The sequence below is a fragment of the Pungitius pungitius genome, chromosome 1 (genome assembly GCF_949316345.1).
Source record: "Pungitius pungitius chromosome 1, fPunPun2.1, whole genome shotgun sequence".
NCBI lineage: Eukaryota > Metazoa > Chordata > Actinopteri > Perciformes > Gasterosteidae > Pungitius > Pungitius pungitius.
Genome location: NC_084900.1, coordinates 20,656,187 through 20,679,738, shown reverse-complemented (window position 1 = coordinate 20,679,738; position 23,552 = coordinate 20,656,187). Strand labels below are relative to the sequence as shown.

The window sequence follows — 23,552 nt, the reverse complement described above, 5'->3', positions numbered from 1 at the left end:
GATACAGTAACAAAAAAAAACTATTATACTAAAATATTTTAATGCACACACACCTACCGTTTGTCTTGTTACTCAAACATCAAGAGGCTGATAATCAGTGTAGGGGTCCTCGTACAGCAAGCTGCTGACCACATATCAAAGATCTTACAGAGAACTATACAATAATTCATATGTGGATTTTTTTTATTATTTATTATTATTATAATTCAGATCTTCAGAGTTTCTTTGAAGCTGAAGTTCTGCTGCCGATTTAGAGTCTCGATGACGGTCTCCTCATGTCCTTTAATTAAAACATCGTTAGTTTTAATGCACAATGATGGACAATAAACAAGCTGCACTCTGTGGATACAGACACGTTAAAGTTACATTTAAACGTGAAGTTAGAATCTAAACTCTGTCCTCAAACAGACGTAACCGGTGAACAACATCAGTCTCTGACACCACATTAAAACTTATGAAGACTCGTTATAGTACAGTTAAATATCATGTATAACCGCTACGGAGACGTGAAAACCGCCGGAGCATTTCACAGAAGAGTCGCCGAAAACAGGCTCCTCTGTGCGGGCTGAGATGAGCTGACCGCCCGGTGCTGGAGGGTCTGACGGTCCGTTAACTACACCTCACATCTCCATCCACGGAGCAGACTGTTACGAAGGCTGAATGTTGACAAACATTTGCTTTAACAACAAAAGTTGCTTTAACAGCTAACTTCAGTCATAAAATTACATTACGTTACTTAAATAAAGTAGTATTTATAAACTTCGACATAAAGTTGTTTATTTCCCCCTGTCGTTGTTGCCTGTTGCTGAGGTGAAATGCATTCTGGGATATTTAGCTTTCACAAGAACACACGAGCCTGCTCCGATGCATGCCCGGTATAATGGGCGGGGCGAGTCACATCCGGGTATTATAACCGTTGCGGACTTTAGAATTAGAACAGTACTCGGGCTGCGACTGATGACGTTGCAAGAACGCATATTGAAAAAGGGCCAAAGAAAGGGCCCAGGGCCCACACAAGAACGCATATTGAGAACGGGCCCACTATTTGCGGTCCCGAGGCGTGTGCAATTCACACAATAAATAAATAGCATAAATAGGTTATTTTTTTCCATGGTGGATAGTGGAAACGATAACTACGAAAAAAGCCGAAGATAACTCATGTCCCCGCGAATGAGCCGAAAATTGGCTTCGCTTTCGGTATGAACGCAGCATTAGTTCCCGGAAGTGAGTTGCCCGTCGGGTGTTGGGCTTTCAGAATAACAGAAGCCAGCTGTAGAGCGGTGTTGCAATTTGATATTAGATCACATTATTCTTATTAACAATTGACCTTGATTAATGATCCTTAGTACAACTGCACTGCAATGCAATGTTTTTATTGGACAGCATGATTATTTTAACATAACTCCAATTGTGGAACAGGCCAGGATTAATGTGTAAGAACTAAAGAAATGCATTTCAGTCTTCACGTTAGAACATGGGCAATTGTCTTGATTTGTTATTGTTCCTCCAAAACTTTGCTCACTACTTTTGTCCGTGCTAAAATAAACACTGCGGATACGTTTCTGCATATGTGCCTGCCGTTTATAGTTTAGGTGAAACGTTTACACTGGAGAGAACGGCGCCGGAAGTACTTTTTTACGACGTGAAGTTAAACTGCAAAGGAATTCGGCCGGATCGAAGTATTAAGGTACGAATAACTCTATTAGGGCTGTTTGTTATTTTAGTTCGGTTGGTATTTTTACTGGAGGTCATTTGTCTTAATCTTTGAATGAATCATTTGTTGTGGAATCAGCAGCCTCCATGTTCCATGTGGTTTAAACTAACGTCGGCATAACGCCACGTTTCTAATGCCAGCGTGCGTGTTCCCGGTGTTTTGTGGTAGAAGCCCGGAGCAGAAGGGCGTCACGCACTAGAAGGCTGGCCTCGCCTCGTATGCGGTGTTAGATGGAGAGACATTACCGTTGCTTTAAACCCGGAAGCGGACCCCACATTTCCCCACCAGCACTAATGGAACCGTCAACACGCCTCAAACCAAATCCTGCCTCCGTGTTTCAAGCTCTCCTATATTGTAGTTTTGCCTTCTTTTATTGTGAACATGATTTTACCAAAGATGACCACATTGTATTAATCACAAATGACACATGATAACGTACATTGTAATAGTAATATACGAATATATAACTGAGGAAAAAGGTTCTGGTCTGTGATCAATATCCTGACAGTATTTCATAAACAATGTCAAATCCTATGCATGTATAGGGGATAATATATTTTAAAACTACTCCTTACTTAAAAAAATCAAATGAATCATCATTAAACAAATACATTTAACAACTGTTTGGCCTGAATACTAAGAAATAAAGAGCTATTCCCAAATTCTGTTTCAACAGTGAAACATGCAGAGCATGGATCTCCTTGGCAAACTGGAAATCTACATCCCAGTGGAAGCTGAGGTGAAAAGGATCCCTCTGTGGAGCTTGCCAAAGTCCATGATCAGGGGAATGGGCCTCCCCATGTCTTCCTCTAAGGGTTCTGGGAAGCTCACAGACTCTCCAGAAGGCACATGGATTTGTCCTGCAGTCATACGAAGGAAAGGCCAGAAACTTTCCTCCCACGCAGGGAACCACACGATGGAAAACCTGTCCTCGCTGCTGGCCAGAGAGTTTCGAGCTAATCCAGGGCCCCTCCAAATGAGCTTCGTCTCAGCCAACCATGCGGTGTACAAGGCGCTGAATGACGCCATGCACGAAAAGAAGGTCTTGGAGCACACACGTCATTTCTCCCCATCACCTCGGGGCAATGCGCCACAGCTGAACAAAGATGCCGTTATCCTCTACAATGGGCAAGTATACCTGTCAATTAGGAACCCAAACCAGAGCCGGAGGCCACCAGAGACACTCCAGCAAACGCTTGTTTTCCAGTCTTCCCTTCCTTCAACATCAGATTCATCAACTAAAATACTCAAGAAGGTAACAGAATTTTGTTTAGCTAATGTGTGATGCTCAGCCAGACACTAGAGGGATGTAAAACCTTCTTCGTATGTTTGTCTGCCTCATTGAACCATGCTTTTTGGAAATGGCCCTCTTCATGAAGCATGCTTTTTCTCTGTAAAGTTAAAAGAAAGATACTCATCTGAGGCTTGTCTGTCCTCCTGCAGCGCCGGTCCCCTCAGACTTGTCTTCAACCTGCAGAACCACTGAGGAAGAAACTGCCTGTGCCTCTTCCCCACACCGCCCCAAAACAGCTAAAGGATTGTCTCAGTAGACCAGATAATCACTCCACAGCAGACCAGGTGAGTGACGTGATAAGAATAATCAGGAGAGAGAACGGACTTCATTCAACAGATCAGGAGACAATACAGGGAGGTCCATAAATATTTGGACATTGACACATTTTTCCTTATTTTGGCTCTGTACACCACAACAATGAAGATGAAATGAAAAGAATGAGATGTGCTTTAAGTGCAGACTTTCCACTTTAATTTGAGGATATTTACATCCAAATCAGGGGAACAGCGCAGGAATTACAACAAATTCAAATGTGGCTACCCTGTTTTTAAGGGACCAAAAGTAATTGGACAACTGGTAGCTCAGCTGTTCCAAGGTCAGGTGTGTGTAATTCCCTCGTTATTTCATTTACAAGGAGTACATAAAAGGTCTAGAGTTCATTTCAGGTGTGGTATTTGTGTTTGGAATCTGTTGCGGTCAACTCTCAATATGAAGTCCAAAGAGCTGTCACCATCAGTGAAGCAAGCCATCGTTAGGCTGAAGAATCCAAACAAAACCATCAGAGAAAGAGCAAACACATGAGGTGTGGCCAAATCAACTGTTTGGTACATACTTAAGAAGAAAGAACACACTGGTGAGCTCAGCAACACCAAAACACCACGGAAGACCACTGTGGTAAAGGACAGAAGAATCATTGCCCTGGTGAAGAAACCAGGGTAGAGAGTTCACCACAAGATGTAAACCATTGGCGAGTCTCAGATTGGAGGACCAGATTAGAGTTTTCCAAAAAAACATCTAAAAGGGCCTGTACAGTTCTGGAAGAATACCTATGGACAGATGAGACAAATATAAATTTGTACCAGAATGATGGGAAGAGAAGAGTATGGAGAAGGAAAGGAACTGCTCATGATCCAAAGCATATCACCTCATCAGTGAAGCATGGTGGAGGTAATGTTATGGTGTGTTGCATCATTCCCAAGGAGACTTATGTATACTAGCTCAAAGGGTCTGAATCCTTATGACCATGTGATATTTTACGAAGAGTTCTGGTCAGCCCAAACTTCTTCCATTTAAGGATTATGGATTCTTTTTCTTTTTGTAACCGTGGCCAGATCTGTGCCGTGACACGATTCTGTCTCTTTGGGCAGTTCCTTCGACCTCATGATTCCCGTTTGCTCTGACATGCACTGTGAGCTGGAAGGTCTTATATAGACTGGTGTGTGCCTTTCCTAATCAAGTCCAATCAGTTTAATTAAACACAGCAGGACTCCAATAAAGGAGTAGAACCAGTGAGTTAAATTGTGTCACATCAAAGGGTCTGAATACTGATGACCATTTCTGTTTTTCTGTCAAGATGAGGTGCAGAGTGTACATTATTGAGAAATAAAATGAACGTTTTTGATTTGAGCAAATGGCTGCAATGAAAAAGTAAAAAATGTAAAGGGCTTTGAATACTTTCCATACCCACTGTCGATCATCTTCCCCTGTGTTATAGGTGTGTTTGATCTTTTAACAATACAGAATGCGGATGTACTCGGTAAATAATAGAGCCAGGTATCTGTACTTGATACCTTTTTTAAGGTCAGGGAGTAGGTAAACAATACAGACAATGTCTGTCTCCGTGGCAACAGTCCTTTGCCTCCTTGTACCTTTTTATTAGAATCCCTCAGCCGTCCGCTTCTTGGTTTGTGACGTTACTGTGAGAATGCGATACTACCCTGTCTGTCCTTTAGGAGCTGCTGAGGCCCAAGGAGAAACACACTGCACTTAAAGCAACACACGGGGAAAAGAAGAAGCCTGGGACCAACCAGGGAGGGGACGTGTCTTCAACCACGACCGCGCGTCACAGCCCTCCGGCTGGCAGCGCTCACCAAGGAGACAGGGCTGCAGAGGACACACCTGCCACAGAGAAGGAGGTGGAGGGCGACGACACCGACTGCCGTGAATGCAAGATGGTGACGGGTGACGAAGAAGCTGATTTCATACATGTGGTCAGCGCCGGTGAAGCTGACAACACAGTCGACGCTGTAGATCAAAGCGGCAGCCAGAGCGTGACACCGTGTCGGGGCGAAGCGCCAGCATCCGCCTCGCTGCAGGAGTGTGACTTTAAGCAGCTGGAGACTGAGGAGAAAATCGCTCGCATTAAGCTCAAACTGAGACAAGGCGTAGCCGCTCTCAACAACCTGCCCTCCCCATGATGGTGGATTGCTGAGAAGTTAGTGGTGCAGCAGATCATGAAACATGGATCGGCACAAAAGAATGATGCCCCCTCGTACTAATTATTATTTAGCAGATCCAGTTGTTTGGTTGAGAGCGCTGATCAACAAGGATCCAGACTATTTGCATGGAAATAGTGTTTGTGAAAACAACTCAAATCAATTTGTTGCTGTGAAATCATTTTACCAGGTTACCTCTGAACACTTAGCCAATACTCGTTTTCACTGAGCATTGCCTGAAGTTCTCCTGTTTCTATTCTAGACATTATCCGATGAAACCATTAACAACATGCTCATTGCATTTTTACTCCGTATTGGCTGATAACTGTCATCAATACAATTAAATTTCCACTGCGATGGTTAAGATCACGTATCAACAGTGCACTGCTACCCCACTAATATGCCTTAGTTCCATAAAGCTCCCATAAGAGATTTACACATGCACACCAGCATCCCGCTGCACCCAGAAGATGATTCAGCTCCATGTAACGTCTTCCAGCAGGATACCAGTGTTCATGTTACCAGGTCTTTTTAAACTAGGACTCACACTTCCCTCACATTTGCTGCATAGGACACATGCCCTGGTTTTGTGACCCACGACCTTCGCAATTGGGTTTCATCAGGTCCACGGACTGTCACTTTGACATCACCCGTTGTTGCGTGGACTGTTGCTCTGAGTTTAGCGTTTTGCCGTCACCCTCTTCTTGTTTTCTTGTTTTTTTACCTTTTACAACCAAACGCTGTATTAAACATTCTTAGACTAAAAGGTTAGAAACAAATTGTGGAACGCCTTTTTCTTTAACTTCCATTGTTGCTGTTACCATTCTGAACATTTGCTCACTAGTTAATGTTCATCTTACTGTGATCCCTGAAGTGTTGAACCCGCCATGAGTTTGATTATACATTGTGAAGACGTTAAACACTGCCTTCTCTGAAGTCTGATTCTGTTTTGCATAGAAAACGTTAATTCATTCGTACACCAGTGAGTTTTTGATCAAACTCAATTTGCAGGAAGTCAATCATTTCCTCCTGGTTGTTGCCTTATGATTCTCCTTTAAGGCTGTCCTTGTCCTCGTGGTGTTTTCCATCAAGGTCAAAGAGAATGGGTTCAGAGGGACTTAGAACACCGTTCGGTCCCCTCATTACAGAGGCTACAGAATTATGTGATGACATGTTTGGAGTACTAAAACCCAGAAATGAGTCAGCATCTTTACTCTTCAGCTTCCACAGTTGCAAAGTTAGTTAATTTTCTTTTTTGTTACAGTATGAAAACAAACTGGAGAGATCTTGAATTTGATGCTTTTATGTGTCTTAAATAATGATAAAAGATAATAATCTGGAAGTATCCTAAATGTTTGTTTGCCACTGAGAATATGTTCTGCAATTTTTTAAAATGCAATGGGAGAACCTCATGGGCTTTTGTCATAGTCATGTATACTGTGACGAAATGACGTAATAAATGCAGCACTCTATTGATGGGGGTGTGCAGCCATGAGTTTTGGACCGGCAGAATCTTCTGTCCTTTCGATAAGGATGTTCTATGATGTCCTATGCTCAAGGAGATAAGAATGGATGCAATGAAGTACCTTTTCTAAGCATTTAGAAGGTGATCTTTGCTGCCACGTAATACACCAGGTCATCCAAACAATAGAAGTTAGTTATAGTCAACATTCTAACTGCATGATGCAGATGTTGTCGCAGATGTTTACGGTCTTCATTTGCTTTTGTTTTGTCTTGTTGCATATTTCCTTAAAGCGCTCTCAGGGCCGCCTTGCGCGTATGGCGGCCCTGAGAGCGCTTTAAGGAAACACGCGTGCCATGTGGAAAGATGACCAAACAATTTTACCCATTGATAGAAATTGGCTGGACAAAATAATAGAAATACCTACCGGTATATAACTCTAAGAAAGAGAGGGAGACTTGATATTTTCTAAAAACGGTCTATCGTGTCTGTGACTGTGATGAATATCCCGTTTCATGCACAGTAGGAACACGGTGGAACAGAGACAGGGTGTTCAATCATCTGATAGGAGCTCCAGATGAGATTTGTGAGGAGTGCAGGGAGGAACCTTCCACTGTGCCCCTCCTGCTGCCTCTCTATAAGACTGCAGGTCTGCTGGAGTCTTACCAGGCTGACAGGATGGACTCCTCACGACACCCCCTCGCCATGCTGAAGGTAAGACCTTGACACATTCAGGTGCCAAAACTACTTCTCACTGTAGAGAAGACACCGGAGTCTTTATTGGTCCAAATCTGGCATTTCCCTAAAAGGAAAGAACTCTTGGAAAGATGTACAATCGATTTGAGGTATTCCAACTTTGGTAAAATGACTTATGTTGTACAGCTTTCAAATGTCTATATTGACATCTCTACGCCTAGCTTTTGGCAAATGTACTTGATTTACAAAAGTATATGATTCATAATCATAACGCAATGAACAGCTTGACAGCGGTGTGATGGCTGGATGGGGTCAAAGTCCTCACCAACCTGCTGCATTCAATGACTACAAAGGCTTGTGTTAGTTTTCAGCATTCGATGCTAAAGAATAGATTGATAGTACTCCATTATATTCATTTAGCTAACTGCTTCTTGTCAAAATCCCTAAAGTCTTATATGTGGAAATCGGTCCAGAAGTAGCAGCATGTTATCCCTCTAGAACTATTTAAACAGCCCAGAAGTCTTCCTTTGACCTAAAACAGTCTTTTAAACGCTTTATTCCAAAAGATGTATCTGTTCAGCAGGTCTCAATAATGTTTATTTGTTTTATGTGTTTTTATTGTCTACTATCAATGTGATGTTAATGTTGTTTTTATTTCATTCTTTTTGAAATGATGGAAAATGACATCACCTCACGTGTTTGGGTCGTGTCTCCCCCTTAAACATCACAAATAGTGTAGTGTCTGCCTTAGGGTCCCTGTGTGTTTGCATTGGGAGCTGGGTCACAGCTGCTATTGAAAGCTCCCCCTCTCCTCTCCAGGTCTTATGTGTTCAACTGTGCATGTTCTACTCCACCATGAGTCTAGCCGGCTGGCCTTTGTCCTCGGAGGCAGCAAGACTCCGCTGCGGCACGGATCTCCTCAGCGACCTCATATTTGTGTGTGGGGACCGTGGAATCTATTTAGGTAAGTACACCCCTGTTATCCACTTGCGTTCGCATCTGGTCTCACTTGCTATGGGATGTACAAAGACTGGAAACCCCTCAGTAAGTCAGTAGGTCCACAGCACCTCTCAACGTTGAAGCTGGCATGTTGTATGATGACGACCAGCTGAGACCTGCTTTGGATTTTCTCACATTATGTCATCCCTACTTCTATTCAACTGTCTTTTATCTTAGCATCCTCTGATTGCACGTATGAAACAAGCACTTATGCATTATGTCCCAATAAGCCTTATAGTATGGGTTTTGTGTGCTCTATAAATGTATGGAAGGAGAAAAAATATTCACAACCATAACTGAGGCTGAAATTATGAATTGATAGATTCTGTCGTATCATGACAGAATTGCACATGATTCTATTGTCTAATTTAAAAAAAGATAATAGCACAAGTGATATCAAGGCTTTTCTCCACTTTGTGGTAGCACTTACACTAACAGAGGTGTATAACAGATATGACCATGGTCATCGTGCCTAAGAGAAGACACTGCAGTAACTGGGAGCAAGTTATCAGCTCTACAATAACAGCCTGTTCATTTATTGACATAAAGACCAGCCACAACAATGCAGCCAACTGGACAGAACTTTAATGCAATGTTATATCTATTGATTGGTCTTTTATCCTGGTCCCCATTAGGATCCACTGTGTAATCCAATAGTTGTCCATCGCTAGATTACATACAGCATGTGTGACATGTAGATTGTAGATGAGCTCACCAAATTGGTCCTTCCACGTTGGACGGTATATATTGAGGCAGGTTTCAGGATTTAATAATAACCTTTTTTAAATGAAAGTATAATCTCTCATACTGCACACCGAATTGTACCCACATGACCTTTCACTTGATTACCTTTTGTTCTATTGTGACCAAGGCCACTTTACTCCTCACACTATCAGACCGGTAGCAATCCACCAAAATGGCAACGCACTCACCAGAACACTGTGCCTCAGTGTGCGATAGCTTTGTTTTTCCAACACTTGTTATCTGAGAGCAGCGCCGCGTTCACAGAAATAAAAAAGAAAAGGTGAGGCCAGTGGCAGACGGAGAAACACAATTGAGACTGAAATTTTCTCCTTCATAACCAAATATTTCAGAAATGCTAGCTAGGGCTTTGAATGCCAACTTGCTTACGCTACAATGCTCACGTTGACGCATGTTGACAAATAGTCGGCTAGGTAACGCTTCCATCTAACGGGCCCATTGCAGGTTAGGAAATGGGTGGTTATGAAACATAAGCGTAATATCTAATTTTAGAAGACGAATTGCAAGTTTCTCTCATAAATCATGATATACAGTAGTCTTATTTTGGTACTTGAGATTGTTCTTTCAATAAAATTTCCTTAAGGCTAATAAATCATTTAGTTGTTTATACTATTTCACGGTAGATACGTTCATCTTAAACAAAGGGGACGCAATGAGAAAAACACACCCATTGGACAGTCTATAACGGACAGGACTGTACCAATCAGATTCAACTATGGGAATCCTTTGTCTGGGACTCGTTTACATTTCACGCCAATTCTTCCAGTAGTTTCTGAATAGTTGGCGAAATATTTTCCATTGAACCAAAATAGTGGCAGTTCATCAGCTCTTTTTTCTGTCTGATGGTATTTTACGGCCATCCAGATGGACATGAAGTGATCTTTCATAATCATGGCTCCCAAAAGGATAAGCCAGGATGCTTTTTGAAAACATCTTAAACCATGCTTTACTGCAGCTATCCGGACCTTAAACTGTGTAGTTTCATATGTAGTAAATGCAATAATGGATTGTCATTAAATTGACTGAGCATGTCCCCTACAGGAGCACATCGAGCAAGCCCTGTTGGTCCAAATGTCTCTTCTCTAGAAAAAGGTTTCCTAAAGTGCATATTTGGGCTAGAAATACCTTAGAATACATACAGTTCGCAGCCTTTTTGAAGTCAAGAAATATCTATATACCAACAAGAATCTAATGTTTGACATTTGTCTCTCCCTCGGCAGGTAAAGGTTCGTGGTCTGGGTATGGCTCTCGGCCCAGGGGGAAAGGGATAGTGGACCAGTGCTGTCAGTCGGCTGGCTGTGAACTTCAGCTTCTGGAGATGTACTGTAAGAGCAGGCCGAAGACGACAGCTCTCCCAACCAAAACCACGGCCACCCCTACCAGCACACTGCTAGACGCGGTATGACCTCTAATGATTGAGTGTCAGTTTTAGCAGGGCTGTCAAGCGTCCTGAGTAGGGACTGGAGCTGTATTAGAGGTCATCACGTTATCTAAATCTACAAACCTGGTCCCATAATGACATGTACTGACTGGTGTTTTGATAACATCCATTTCCATCAAGGATGTCAGAAGGAAACTTCCAGATCGAAGTGCCCTATACTTGGATTACTTCTCATGTCCATCAGGGGGCTCTACTACTTCTTTGTGGATTTATTTCCTCAGCAAACATTGTTAGCATGAGTTTATGGTCTCAATCTTTAATTTATAAGTCTTTTTCAATAGAGCAGGATGTTGATTTAGTAAATTATTACTCATTATTAATGACTTATTAAGTCCAAGGAGGTAGAGGATCTCATCAGGGCCAAAGTCTGGGGTCGATTTTAACAGACACATTGAAATCCTACCCAGACCCAACCGTCATAAACACACACACTTTAAACAAAGAGAGGCCAAATGTGACAGGAGCCCGTTCATTTGTTTACAGATCTATCATAGAATAGAAAGCCATCAAATTAAAGCAACAAACAGCACAGGAAACATTTTTTCCAAATCCAAATCAACGATGACTTCAATGGGTAAAGCAAGAAAACCAACAGAATAAAGTTGGTGTGGTAAACCCTAACGTAGCCCCCTCAAAGGGCCCAGTTCACCAGCATCGTGGCCTTGAATCAACTCTGTATTCCTATCTTTTATATTGCAGACTCAGCAGTTCCAAGCAGTGTTTCAGAAAAGACTCACTGAGCACCTGGGAGCTCCCGGCAGTCCAAAGAGAGAGGCTTACCGAAAGAAAACACAGCCTTCCCTCCGACGTAAAAGCAAAGTCGCATCTTCTCGCAGGAGGAATGGAACGATGAGCACAACAGGCGGGCTTCCCTCGGCCTCTATGAGTCTCCTTCAAAGAATAGTGGCCGATGAATCTTCATTTTAGACCTCATGAGAAAGCTAAATATTAGATACGGGTTTGGAACCAGCCCAGTTCGAAAGACTGGTACTGACTCTGGGGATTACAAACTGATTTGGTGGGAAACAAAGAGTTGCCGGGTAACCTCCAGGAAGAAATCCTTGGGTGATGTTTAACCCACTGCACACATGGGCTTGTGGGAGATGGTGTTTGTAAAAGGCTGCTATGCTCCAAACAAACGGAGAGCAACTATGACGGGCTGTGGATTTTCATTAGTTTTCCTTTTTTCCTCCAAATCTTAGGCACCAATAGTATACACACATGTGGGCCTGTTCAAGGCCTTGCAGTGCAGAACCCATTTAGCAACAAAATCACCTGAATAGTGGTGGGGAAGATATTGGGGTTTGGGTTTAACCAGGCGTCTAACATTATGTAGCCAAACTTGTGTTAGTGTGACAAACGTAAGGTCCAATGAGTACTATTGAGAGGGCGTCATAAAAGTGAATGACTGAAAGCCTGCTCAATCGGACTCTACCTTGCAGAACGTTGGTGAGGTGGTGTATCCACTGTGACCAGTAGCCAGTCAAACCAGTAGTTATCATTCAAATAAATGGATTATGAGGGTTGTTGCAAGTGTTAGATAACAGCCAAATTGCTTTGGAGTGCTGTTTGTTGTCCTCCACGCTGTTCATCAGCTCATCTCCTAACTGTTTGGTCAAGTTCACCGGCTTTTTACATCCAACTGCTTGCGAAAAAGAGCTTCATGGGTGAGATCAGATGGAAATGCGTTGGCTTGGATGTTCTTCATTTTGTTTCATTTCTCACAGAGCTAAACATTACTGTGATGTTAGATAACTATATTGTTTTAATTAAGATACCTTTTATATGTATGACACATATGTGAGACCTGAAAAGTTGCAAATGAAGCGGGTTCTGGTTCTGGTATGTGAAATGTGTTATCTGGTGCTAAGCCTGTGTTCCAGCACTTTTGACTAAATTTTTGGGTTTTCATGCCAGACTTTCAGTACCAAAGAAGTTTTCGCATTGAATGGGTCTGATAGATGTCAGTTTTACTAATTTTTCCCTTTAAGGTAAAATGTATAGGTTTATTTGTGTGCTTTGTATTATTTATTTCACCACGAAAACATACAATTATAATAAATTTTAAAACCGTAAAATGCGTTGTGATGTTATGCCTTGATTTGCACGAGAACCAGCATTTGCAGTTTGATCGTGCCCTTCCTCTGGTGACGTTTCACTTAAAGCAGATGGGTACTTTAATACGGTAATATTTTGACCTCTACTTGTGCTATAACATCATTTTAGAGGTTTAAAAATAAACAAAGTCTACATTTGTAGATGTAGTTTACCACTGGTATTCAAAATCACATCTTTTCAACAGATGCTCGCTGGCCGGGGCTTTTATTTACATAGGCTGCACAGCAAGGCCGGGTCTAGACAGGCATGTATAAGGGGGCAGCCACAAATCTTGAGGGGGCATTGTGCTTAGTTTATGTGCTTAGTAGATTTAGTTTGAGGGGGCACAACATTTATTTGAGGGGGCCAGGCCCCCTCTTGCCCCTGCCTAGACCCGGCCCTGCTGCACAGCGCACCGGCCTGTATTTGGGGCAGGCTTGTATTAGGGGCAGGCCTTTATTTCTTACTTACCGATATCTTCTGTTATAGAATTGTATTATTTAGATAAAATAATGGGCATAATTACAGAAGGCTAATATCATTCATTGCATATGCGTTCAGCACTTCCTGCAACCATTTACCGATACCGGTAGAATGATACCGGTAGACCTATAGCTAATCAACTTTCTGGAGACTAACCATTTAGAAATGAATCAGTAATAAACCAAAGTGTCAGTCTTAAGTTTATCGCGTATAGCGCTTTATTTGCAGTCCTCTATGGGGCGCCGTTTGTAAAATGTTGCACGTTCTAAAATCCTGCGCAGTTTTCGTACATTTAGCGTTATCATATGAATAAAAAAAGCAGGACAATATTCACATGTCACTTTTTCAAACATTTAGAGACAAAATCATGTAAATACATGCAACAACTTTTCCAAGTACAATGTTTGGCAGTAACACAAAATTGTTAAATAATAAATGTTAAATCTAAATGTAAATGCTAAATGTAAATGTTAAATCTAAATGTAAATGTTAAATCTAAATGTAAATGTTAAATGTAAATGTAAATGTAAATGTTAAATGTAAATTTTGAATGTAAATCTAAATGTTAAATGTAAATGTTAAATCTAAATGTAAATGTTAAATCTAAATGTTAAATCTAAATGTAAATCCAAATGTAAATCTAAATGTTGAGTTTAAAGGTCAGACATGACGACTGACAATTACAATACTTACGGTAATTCATGCAGCAAGCCAAGATGGCAAGTCCGTATGAATTAGCTCTTGCTATAGAGCAGGGGTACCGCGCACCGCGGCCGTTTCCCACCCCGTCGATCGGACCATCTCGAACGGCCGCAGATGGTCCGATCAACGGGGGCCGGACCGTCCGTTTGACAGACGCGGATGCTCGGCGATGTTCCGTTCGACAGGGCGGGGGGAACGATATTTAGATTTAACATTTACATTTAGATTTAGCATTTACATTTACATTTAACATTTATTATTTAACAACTTTGTGTTACTGCCAAACATTGTACTTGGAAAAGTTGTTGCATGTATTCACATGATTTTGTCTCTAAATGTTTGAAAAAGTGACATGTGAATATTGCGGCTTTTTTTATTCATATGATAACGCTAAATGTACGAAAACTGCGCAGGATTTTAGAACGTGCAACATTTTACAAACGGTGCCCCATAGTCCTCCTCGTCGTTCTCCTCATCCTGGGCTACTTGTGTGCGTATGGAAGTAAATCTGTCCCATCGGGGGTTGAAGTAAAAAGGTGATTGAATTTCTAGCACTGAATATTTATGCATTGACATTATGTACCTGAATGTTTTTCAACATTAAAACACCGCAAAAAAATTCTACCTAAAAAAAAACTTAAAATATTCAGCCGCAAAAGAAATGACGGTTACAATATTCAACCCAAAAAATGTCAACCTTGAGACACCAACATCCGGGACACTAAGGAAGAGCAATCGATTCTAGATTCAAGATCAGGAGCGTGCGTCAAGCTAAAGGAGCGAGCACCCAAAACACCTTCGGCTTCGGATTGTAGCCATGTCCAATAATAACGGGGCTTTAACTCTTCTTTATGCCATCAGTGTGGTTTGTGTCTGTAAGATTCAGTAATAGACAGCTCACATTTGTACATTAACAGACTGTATTGGACATGAACTAAGTGGAAGTTAAACGAGAGCGTACAGCCGCTCAGAATACGCGTCTTCTTCTAGTTTTGAATTAATTGATGCTGAGATCCTTCGGCAAGCTGTTATTAGTGATTGGCGGAGTTTCGAATCCAGGAACTCGCTTGAAGAGGCACATGAGCCGCTGTATCGTAGTGGGGGGGGGGCAGCGGCAGCGGCTTTAGCAGAGCGTGCAGATGCATAAACCCGACAGGACATGCAGGAATAACCGCAGTAGCGCAGAGTGCGCAAAGTGGTCGGTGGAAGGATCCTTTTTCTGAGCGGCACAAGCCGATCTCAGTTGGGTATTAAGCGGCATTCAAAGTCCACGTAACGTTAAATGAGTCTTAATGACCATGGGTAAACTTTATTGAGGCTCTGGCACAACACAGCGACCTGCAAGTAGCGCAGAGTCTTACATAAAGGGATGTACGTCTTAATGCGAGGCTTTAGAATTTATCTCAAAGGGATACTGTATTTGCTCATAAAGTCTGAAACGAGAACCCATTTTTCAGTTCTGGTTTTTGAACTACTGGTTTGGCTACGGGTGCGTGTTTGTTTTCCCCCGGCAGGCAGGTGTTTGCCTCCGTCATTTGAGTCGTCACACATTTGCAAACATATTGTGCTGAAAATGTTCAAAAATGCATCCCATATCCATTGCAGCGATTACGATTGTATAAGTGAGCACCATGTCACTGCCACGTTTGAAGAAATACATAAAAGAACATTTATTAAAAGTCCGCCACAACCGGGATCCGAACTGTGTCACACAAATAACATTGTGCCACTAAGTAACTGCGCTACACACTCGGCCAACCGAGCCTATAGGATTTAGCTGATTTGTATAGTTATAATAAAGTTGTATATTGTCAGTGGCAAGCAAACGTTTTGGTTCAGGGTGAACATTATATGTTCTTTTATGTATTTCTTCATACGTTGACACACTGATGGCATGAAGAAGAGTTAAAGCCCCATTATTATTGGACATGGCTACAAGCCGACGCCCAAGGTGTTTTGGGTGCTCGCTCCTTTAGCTTGACGCACGCTCCGGGTCTTGAATCTAGAATCGATGAGATCATCTTCACTCCTGTCATCTTTCAGTGTCAGTCCACAAACTTTGACGGACTTTCGGATCATGTCCTTGTCCAGCTTCCCAGGCAGCGACTACCCAGTTCACGAGCAGGTGGCGGGCAGGGGCTCTCATGTTACCTTCAGCAGTATATTCTTTACTTTTACTTTTTTTTTTTAAATCTTTACCCCTGGCCTGTATTTGGAGCCCGGCCTTTATTTGTCCGTATCGACCACGCCCCCGGCTACTATCTGAAGCCCGGCCACTAATCCCGGGTCTTTATTTGAGTATTTACGGTAGTCACAATTGTGTTGTTAACAGCCCAGACAAGGACAAACACATTATTTGATTAACTAGTATTTATTAATACTAAATAACATTAACAACATAAAATAACAACATTAAAACTATAACACTTTTCCCAAACAAAAACAATACAAAAATAAAATATATTTCAGGGAAAACAAACTATGGAATTGAAAGTGGAGCAACAACAAGTTAGTTTAGAATTCTGTGTTTGTAGCCCATTTTTCAGAATGATTGGAACCTAACCAGTGGGTCGTGGTCACTCTGGTGCTCTCTGCGAGCTCACACAGACATATTCTCAACATATTGTCAGTGTTGACAAAGAAACCAAATGTAACTTAATTTCTCTGGGTAATCCAAATCACACACTTGCGTGTGATTTTGAAGTGAGACAATTCTATTGCCTCTGAACGGCTGTCATCAGGGCAATGCTAACTGCGTTTTTGAGAGACAGCATCTTTCAATACAAATCCCAGAAATTGATTGAGAGGGTTGTTGTTTCCTGTAAGAAGTTGACTCATATCCCAAGCTGGAGTCTGACAGCCCTGCCGACAAGCTGGCCAAAGCCGGCCCAGAGCTGTGATTTAGGACAGGATATTGGTTGGATTTTGGGTTAGTGGGCTGCCTCAGCTGCTTCATCAGGCAGCATCATAAAAGGGGACAGATGGTGAGTATTTTCAAATACCTGCCTTTTCCAAAGACAGAGTCCAGAGCAGGTCACATTTAAAAGCTCATGTTTAATGCATAATACACACCAGAAGTGTGGACTCGAGTCATGTGACTTGGACTCGAGTCAGACTCGAGTCATGAATTTGATGACTTCAGACTCGACTCGACAAAACGTACAAAGACTTGCAACTCGACTTGGACTTTAACATCGATGACTCGTGACTTCACTTGGACTCTAGCCTTTTGACTCGAAAATACTTGCTACTTCCCATGAAAACTGGGGGAAAACATGTTTTTCTGTTTATCTGCATCTGTCAAAAAAATGTGCGCCACCTGTATGCAGAGAGCGCGCGCTGCCTGCACGACATCCAATCACTGCAGTGCATTTTACCGTATCAACGAGACAGCTCGTTCATGCTTACAAAAATCGGGATTTTGGAACCCGGATTCAGACTCCGATGGAAATCCTCACCAACACTATGTCAACGTCGGTTTTAAAGTACTATAACACAATCACAGTCGATCCATCATTACCCTTCCCTACGTAGTCTAGGTCTGTGAGGTAGCGCACTATCACCCAGGGTTCCCCGTCCCCACTATAATAAAAGGACTTGAAATGACTCGAAACTAAAATGGTTTTGACTTAGGAATCACAAAGGTTTCATTCCATAATTCCCTGAATTGGTTGTTATCTCTTCCCTCACCTTTTTTGGTTACCCTGTTGCACTGGAGAGCATTTGTTGCTTTGTGAACTTGACAGTATTTGTGGAGAACAAAATAAAAATGAGCCAATAGTCGATCGGTAATCAAAGCTGATGTTTGTTGTCTTCCAAAAGGAAGACAACATGTTCGCTATAACCCAGTCAAGGATCAAATACTTTTCTAGTCCTCCGACCACTCAAAGCGCTTTAATGACATCATTCACACCCATTCATACACTGATCACAGGACCTACCATACACAGTGGCACCTGTCAATCAGTAACTAACATTCACACACTGTAGTCACAGCTACAAGCAATGCTGGGGTTAACTGTCTATCCCAAGGACACATTGACATGCAGGTTAGCCGGTCCTGGGATCAAACAGCCAACCCTCTGATTGGAGGACGGCCTGCTCCCCACTCACCCACAGCCACCCATATATAGAGGCTGGGTTACAGTTGACTCAAAAGCTAACTTAGCATTATGATCATTCCAAGAGGAGGTTTTTGTGGGGAAAGGTTCAATTTTTCCCAGCAACGTTGCTGTGATTATCAGTATTATAATTATGACTTATAAAACAGTAACGTTACATTACCGTACTAAATAATGTAACATTCAGAAGAGCATTGATGGTTCAGAAAAGCATGCAGCATTTCATAGAATAGAAACAAGTTGTTTAATAATAATGTGTCAAGCAGGTGACCTCACTGACACCTCTGGGTTTTATCTGATTCAAACATGACAGGCTCTCAGCCAACAAGGTGCTTCTGGCCTTTTGTCACCAGAACACAGTAACAGCTGCTCACTGTCGGCTTGATAAGGCGGGAGGGGAGAGCTTTCTCCTTGTGGCTTCCTGCGTCACCACCAGATACTGATATTTACTCCCAACTCTTCCCATGCAGAGTGATTCTAATAAACGCCCCACTCTCTCATGGCCATCTGTTGGCTGTTGTCAGGCCCAACGTTTACATTTATGACTGTTACAAATGTCCAATAATATATTCTCACAAGTTTTCTGATTTTCTGCAGGGGTGTAGCACTATTTTAGGGGCCCTTAGACTGGGAGCCCCTATTGGGTTGATTGTGTACTAATATCACCATTTTATTAACTTAGTGGTGGTTTACTGTGGCTTGGGGGCAGCATACTTGTGCTTCCAAAATGGCAACACCTGAATGTAAATTTTTTCTAAAACGACTTTCTAATTTAGCAACCGGTAAAGTTTATCTTGGCTAATTACTTACATATATTAAGATATATTAAGTAATTCATGTCATGTTCAGTGCATTAGATGAAAGTCAAATGTAAAGTAGTGAAGTGTTATTACTTCTGTTTGGTAAACCCATCAAGCTGACACCTCTGACAAACGTCAGTGGAGGTAGCAACAGAAACACTGGACCCTCACAGCCCTTTGTCCAAAGACAGTTGTCCCACGTCGCAGACACACGATTTAGTGAATAGGCTGTCCACCTGCCAACTGCAGGAGTTCACTGAGGTATTTATGTCAAGGTTGCAGGAGGATCTGAATGCTTATCTTTCTTTTCTTGCTGTCCTATCAGCAGGTTTGTATCTTCAGCAGAGCAGCTGCAAACACAAAGACGAACCTCCGGGCAAACAGCTAGCCCTGGACCACTGAAGCACCCTGGATGTGAAAGCATCAACGGCCCGTCATAGTTTTAAAACTGGAAGGTTGAGTTTCTTTTCCCTTTTTGATCCCCAGGATCGTGAGGGCCGGGTCAGACCGAGCTCTCATCATGAACACAGAGATGAATGCTTGATGTGTTTGGATGCATTAGAATCCTGGCTACAATAAGCGACAAACCACTCCAAACACAACTTTAACTGTGGTAATATTGGTAAAATAAAAATACTATAAAAATGTGTCCAGAAATTGTGCGTACAGTGGTGTACAACTTTTTCGGTCCGTTAAAAACAAATGCTATTATTGAAAATAGCACATGAAATAGCATCAGAAGATTGCCCTGATTCTAGTGGTATAGTTTTTGTTTTCAGACAAAGCCTACCGAAGTTATCCACCAAACCATTGCAGCAAAAAAAATAGAAATTTCTCCAAGCACAGCTAGTTTAATCATGCTCAGAGCAAGCCTTAGTTAGCCTTGGCTACAATAAGCATCCAAGCACTTTAAAATACAACACAAGAACAACGCGACAATTACGGTGAAATAAGTATTATTTTGCTCAGGCAAAGCATGCCGAACATCCAGTACAAACGCCATCAAGCCATGGAAGAGAAAAAATCCTAAATGGGTCTTAATCCGGGGTTTTTGCAATGAGCCCTTGTTACCCGTTAACTAGCAGACAGAACTTCATGTGAGCGCGCCAAGATTGGTTGTTAACCCTAGCCCAGGATTGTATGCAAATGAGGCGTATTCAGGCTGATTAAACGATGGTGGTGGAATGACCCAAATCATCTGAACTCGACTTATAAAAGAATCAAGAATCTGAGGCAGCCGTTGGTCTGATGTGTTGGTCTACTTCTATAGAGTAGTTGATCCTTGCTCTATCAAGTCAACTCTTTACATGTGTCCTGTCCACACACTGAGCTATCACGTAGATGTTGTTTTAGTATCTCCATATTTTATGGGATTATAGGCTTGTTTAGGACCTTTTTGAGGCGAATCTCAACATTTAATTTTTTTTTGTGTGTAATATTGATATATTGTTTTCAACAGTAACATTTAAACTGATTGTCACACATTATAGCGCAAAAAGAAATTGTACAAATAGACAAAGTATTTCCAGAGTTATTACACACCATTTTGGGAGCAGAGGCCAAAACGCTGGTCCCCATAGGGTTAACAAAATTTAAATTTAGAATACACAAAATACATTTTAATTTGAAATGTTTTTGAGATGTTTAAAGTGAATTTCGAATATTAGTGGCTGTTTCTTCCTTTAATTGCCATATCATTTGTATTCAGTAACCAAACTATATTTAAATATCTGACCTTATTAAATCCTCTGTGGTCTCTAGCTGCAGGTAACATTCATCACTACATTTCTTAGACTTGCACAACATGGATGAGTACTTCACTTTACTTATTAAGCTGTTCATCCTTTTGTTGTGTTGCACAGTGTTTGAGTGAATATGACAATGAGAGACAAGTAGATTTTGATAAGTGTTTGGGGACAATGTTAAGATTATTAAGGATGTAAACACAGTGATTATTGATAGCGACCGGAGGAGAGTGATTCATCCACAGAAACATGTGTTTTTATTCAGCATTTGTCAATCAAGTAATTTGACCTTTCTTTTATCTGCTCCTTACATAACCAATGCGTGCAGACGAAAATGAAAGGACTCTTCCTCTGAGGCTTGTCCTTACCAGAATAAGCAAGCTCTCTCAACTTGTCATAAGCCACTTGTCTTAACCCGATAATCATTCACAAAAACGCTGCCTAGAAGGCTTGATCCCATACGTCATCGCAGAGTCATGTAGTGGCAGAAAGAAATAGGAAGGGAGAAGCAAAGCAGTACATGACTGAAGAGGGAGCCAATAAGGGCTGACATGACGCTCACATAAATACATGAGGGAATATCTTCCATCACAGGTGGTGTTTCACTCTCAGAATGATGTTCTCATACCCAGAAGGTAGTGTGATACACACCATGGATAAATGCCCATTTGAATAAAGCAGTAGAACTACTTCCTCTCTCTATGTCTTAATTTACTAAAACTTAAAAAACTTTTAGGACTTTTAACTTTTAGGATGTGGCAAGACTGGTGTGGGTTTGGTATGTTAGTCACTAACGCAACATGGTTAGGTTTAGGGAAAGACATCAGCTTTGGTTAGAAATTCTTAAAATTAGGGTCAAACCATGTGTTGTTTTACCTCAGTATTTATGAGTAACATGCTAACACAGTGTGATAGTAGTACACGTAGCTATAATGTACTTCCAGATTGATCTCCAATGTTTCGTTGAACTATCCATCCACCATCCCACTTTCTCCCCTCTCTCCCGTCTGACATACTGTAGAGCTATAGTACAGCCTACAGGGGAAGCCCTCACTTGAAGTGAAACAGACAATGTCTTGGTGTATTTCCTGAAACAACTGATGCTTTCCTTTCCCCTGGTGTCGGTGGCCCCGGGGGGCCTCTCATTGAGAAGGGTAGCGCAATACACTCCAGACTGTGTGGCTCTTCTGAGTGACGTCCTCATCCAGTCTGTCCACTATCACCTCACAATGACAGGAGCCCTCCCCTCCACAGCAATGTGACATGGACATTCATGCTCCCCACAATGTCTGTGACCGTAGCAGTAATCATTCTGGAGGATTGTCCTCCTTCCAGTCTTCAGTGTTGATGCCCAAAGAGAGTTGTGGTATTGAAGATAATGTGCTATGAAACAATGCTCCAGTGTAGATGGAGGAGTTATTACATAACTCTTTAAAGGCACAAGAACTGTACGGACTAGGCAGTGTAACGTCATGTACAATAAGTAGTGCAAATCCCCAGTAGATGAGCATAAAACACCAAGCACTCAGGTTAGTCTTCCTTTTCTTTGTTTCAGTACCATGCACCTCAACCTTACGCCAAATGTAAACCAGTACAGATGTTACATCTCAATATTAAAACTCTAATAATAATCTGTGAGACTAATCTACTGGCGTCTTTACTATCACAGCATCTAACAGCGAGGTGGCATCAGGCAGGCGGTCTGGTAACATACTGAACGTTTGAGATTATATGGCTAGTGTGACCTACTTATCAGGCTTATCAGAGGAGATGATGTGTTCGTACTATCTATGACAACTTTCAAATATGTGTACAAAGTGTGCTTTTGAGTCAGTCTGGTTTTGATGTATTGAACATGGTATGGTGATATGGTAAGACTCACATTCACACAGAATGCTTCTAGTCATTGACAGTACGCTTTGTTTGAATATGTTTTCTAGTTATGTGAATTCTTGAGTATGTTATACGTTAATACAAATACAAAATTTACAAAACTAGCTTTGTAAATTACTAAACTATTGGGTTTCTTTATTAAATCTAACCATATGGCAGTACCTCCACACTATCTGAGGCCCAACAAAGGAGAACAGCTGCCCTCAGCAAGCGCTGCCTTAAGGTCCATTTAACTCAAAATTGACGCTGATTTACTAAATGAATGTAACCCCCCTATTCTCTTCTTTGTCCGGAAAGAAGCTGGCTACTTTTAAATAGAACTAGATTCCCGGGCCACACCAACACAGCGAGAAAACGACCAGACAAAATATATATGTATCAAAATAATAATTTATTTCTATTTAAGTTAGGTTTAAGATATTAAAACAACATCAAGTAAAAAGCCAGGAGACAATAAAACCCGAGGGATGATTCGATCCAGCGTAAAAACCTATTAAGGTTCAGTCCAGACTGAAATTAGATCCGGGTTTTTCTCAGCCAGGACCAGGGTTTCCAGGGCGCCACTCTGCTCCTTCATTACGCTTCTCCACAATATTGTTCCGCCGTCAGCTGCTGGATCGGGCACCTTCCGTTAGGGATTTGCGAACGTTGACCTTGGTGATTCTGGGAAACGGCTCTGGCAGGGCACAGGAGATCCAGCCAGTGACTCCGGGGGACACAGGCTCAGCCGTCCAATCCGCTGCTTCTCCATGCAGCACGTCTATCCGTCCAGCCCCCCTGGAAAGAGATCTAGCCTCCTTTTATTGGGAGAGATCTACTCAGCTGGCAAATCAGAGCTGATTAACAGGGTTCTGCAGGTGTGTCCATTTGTGTTTTAATCGTGAGAGGGAAAAAATACAGTCCACAGC

General features: G+C 41.9%; 2 protein-coding genes across 2 annotated transcripts; both read left to right on the top strand.

Moving 5' to 3' along the window:
* Positions 1-1,349: 1,349 nt before the first annotated feature.
* Positions 1,350-6,930, top strand: si:dkeyp-110g5.4 (uncharacterized protein LOC561637 homolog). Its single transcript, XM_037457667.2, has 4 exons — positions 1,350-1,687; positions 2,391-2,969; positions 3,158-3,292; positions 4,961-6,930. Exons 2-4 carry the CDS (start codon positions 2,397-2,399, stop codon positions 5,423-5,425), a joined length of 1,173 nt encoding a protein of 390 aa, XP_037313564.1. The 5' UTR covers positions 1,350-1,687; positions 2,391-2,396; the 3' UTR covers positions 5,426-6,930.
* A 332-nt stretch (positions 6,931-7,262) lies between these two features.
* Positions 7,263-12,876, top strand: igf3 (insulin-like growth factor 3). The gene is made up of 4 exons (XM_062563049.1): positions 7,263-7,619; positions 8,421-8,565; positions 10,583-10,761; positions 11,503-12,876. The coding sequence occupies exons 1-4, from the start codon at positions 7,584-7,586 to the stop codon at positions 11,728-11,730; spliced, it is 588 nt and encodes a 195-aa protein (XP_062419033.1). The 5' UTR covers positions 7,263-7,583; the 3' UTR covers positions 11,731-12,876.
* The last annotated feature ends 10,676 nt before the right edge of the window (positions 12,877-23,552 follow it).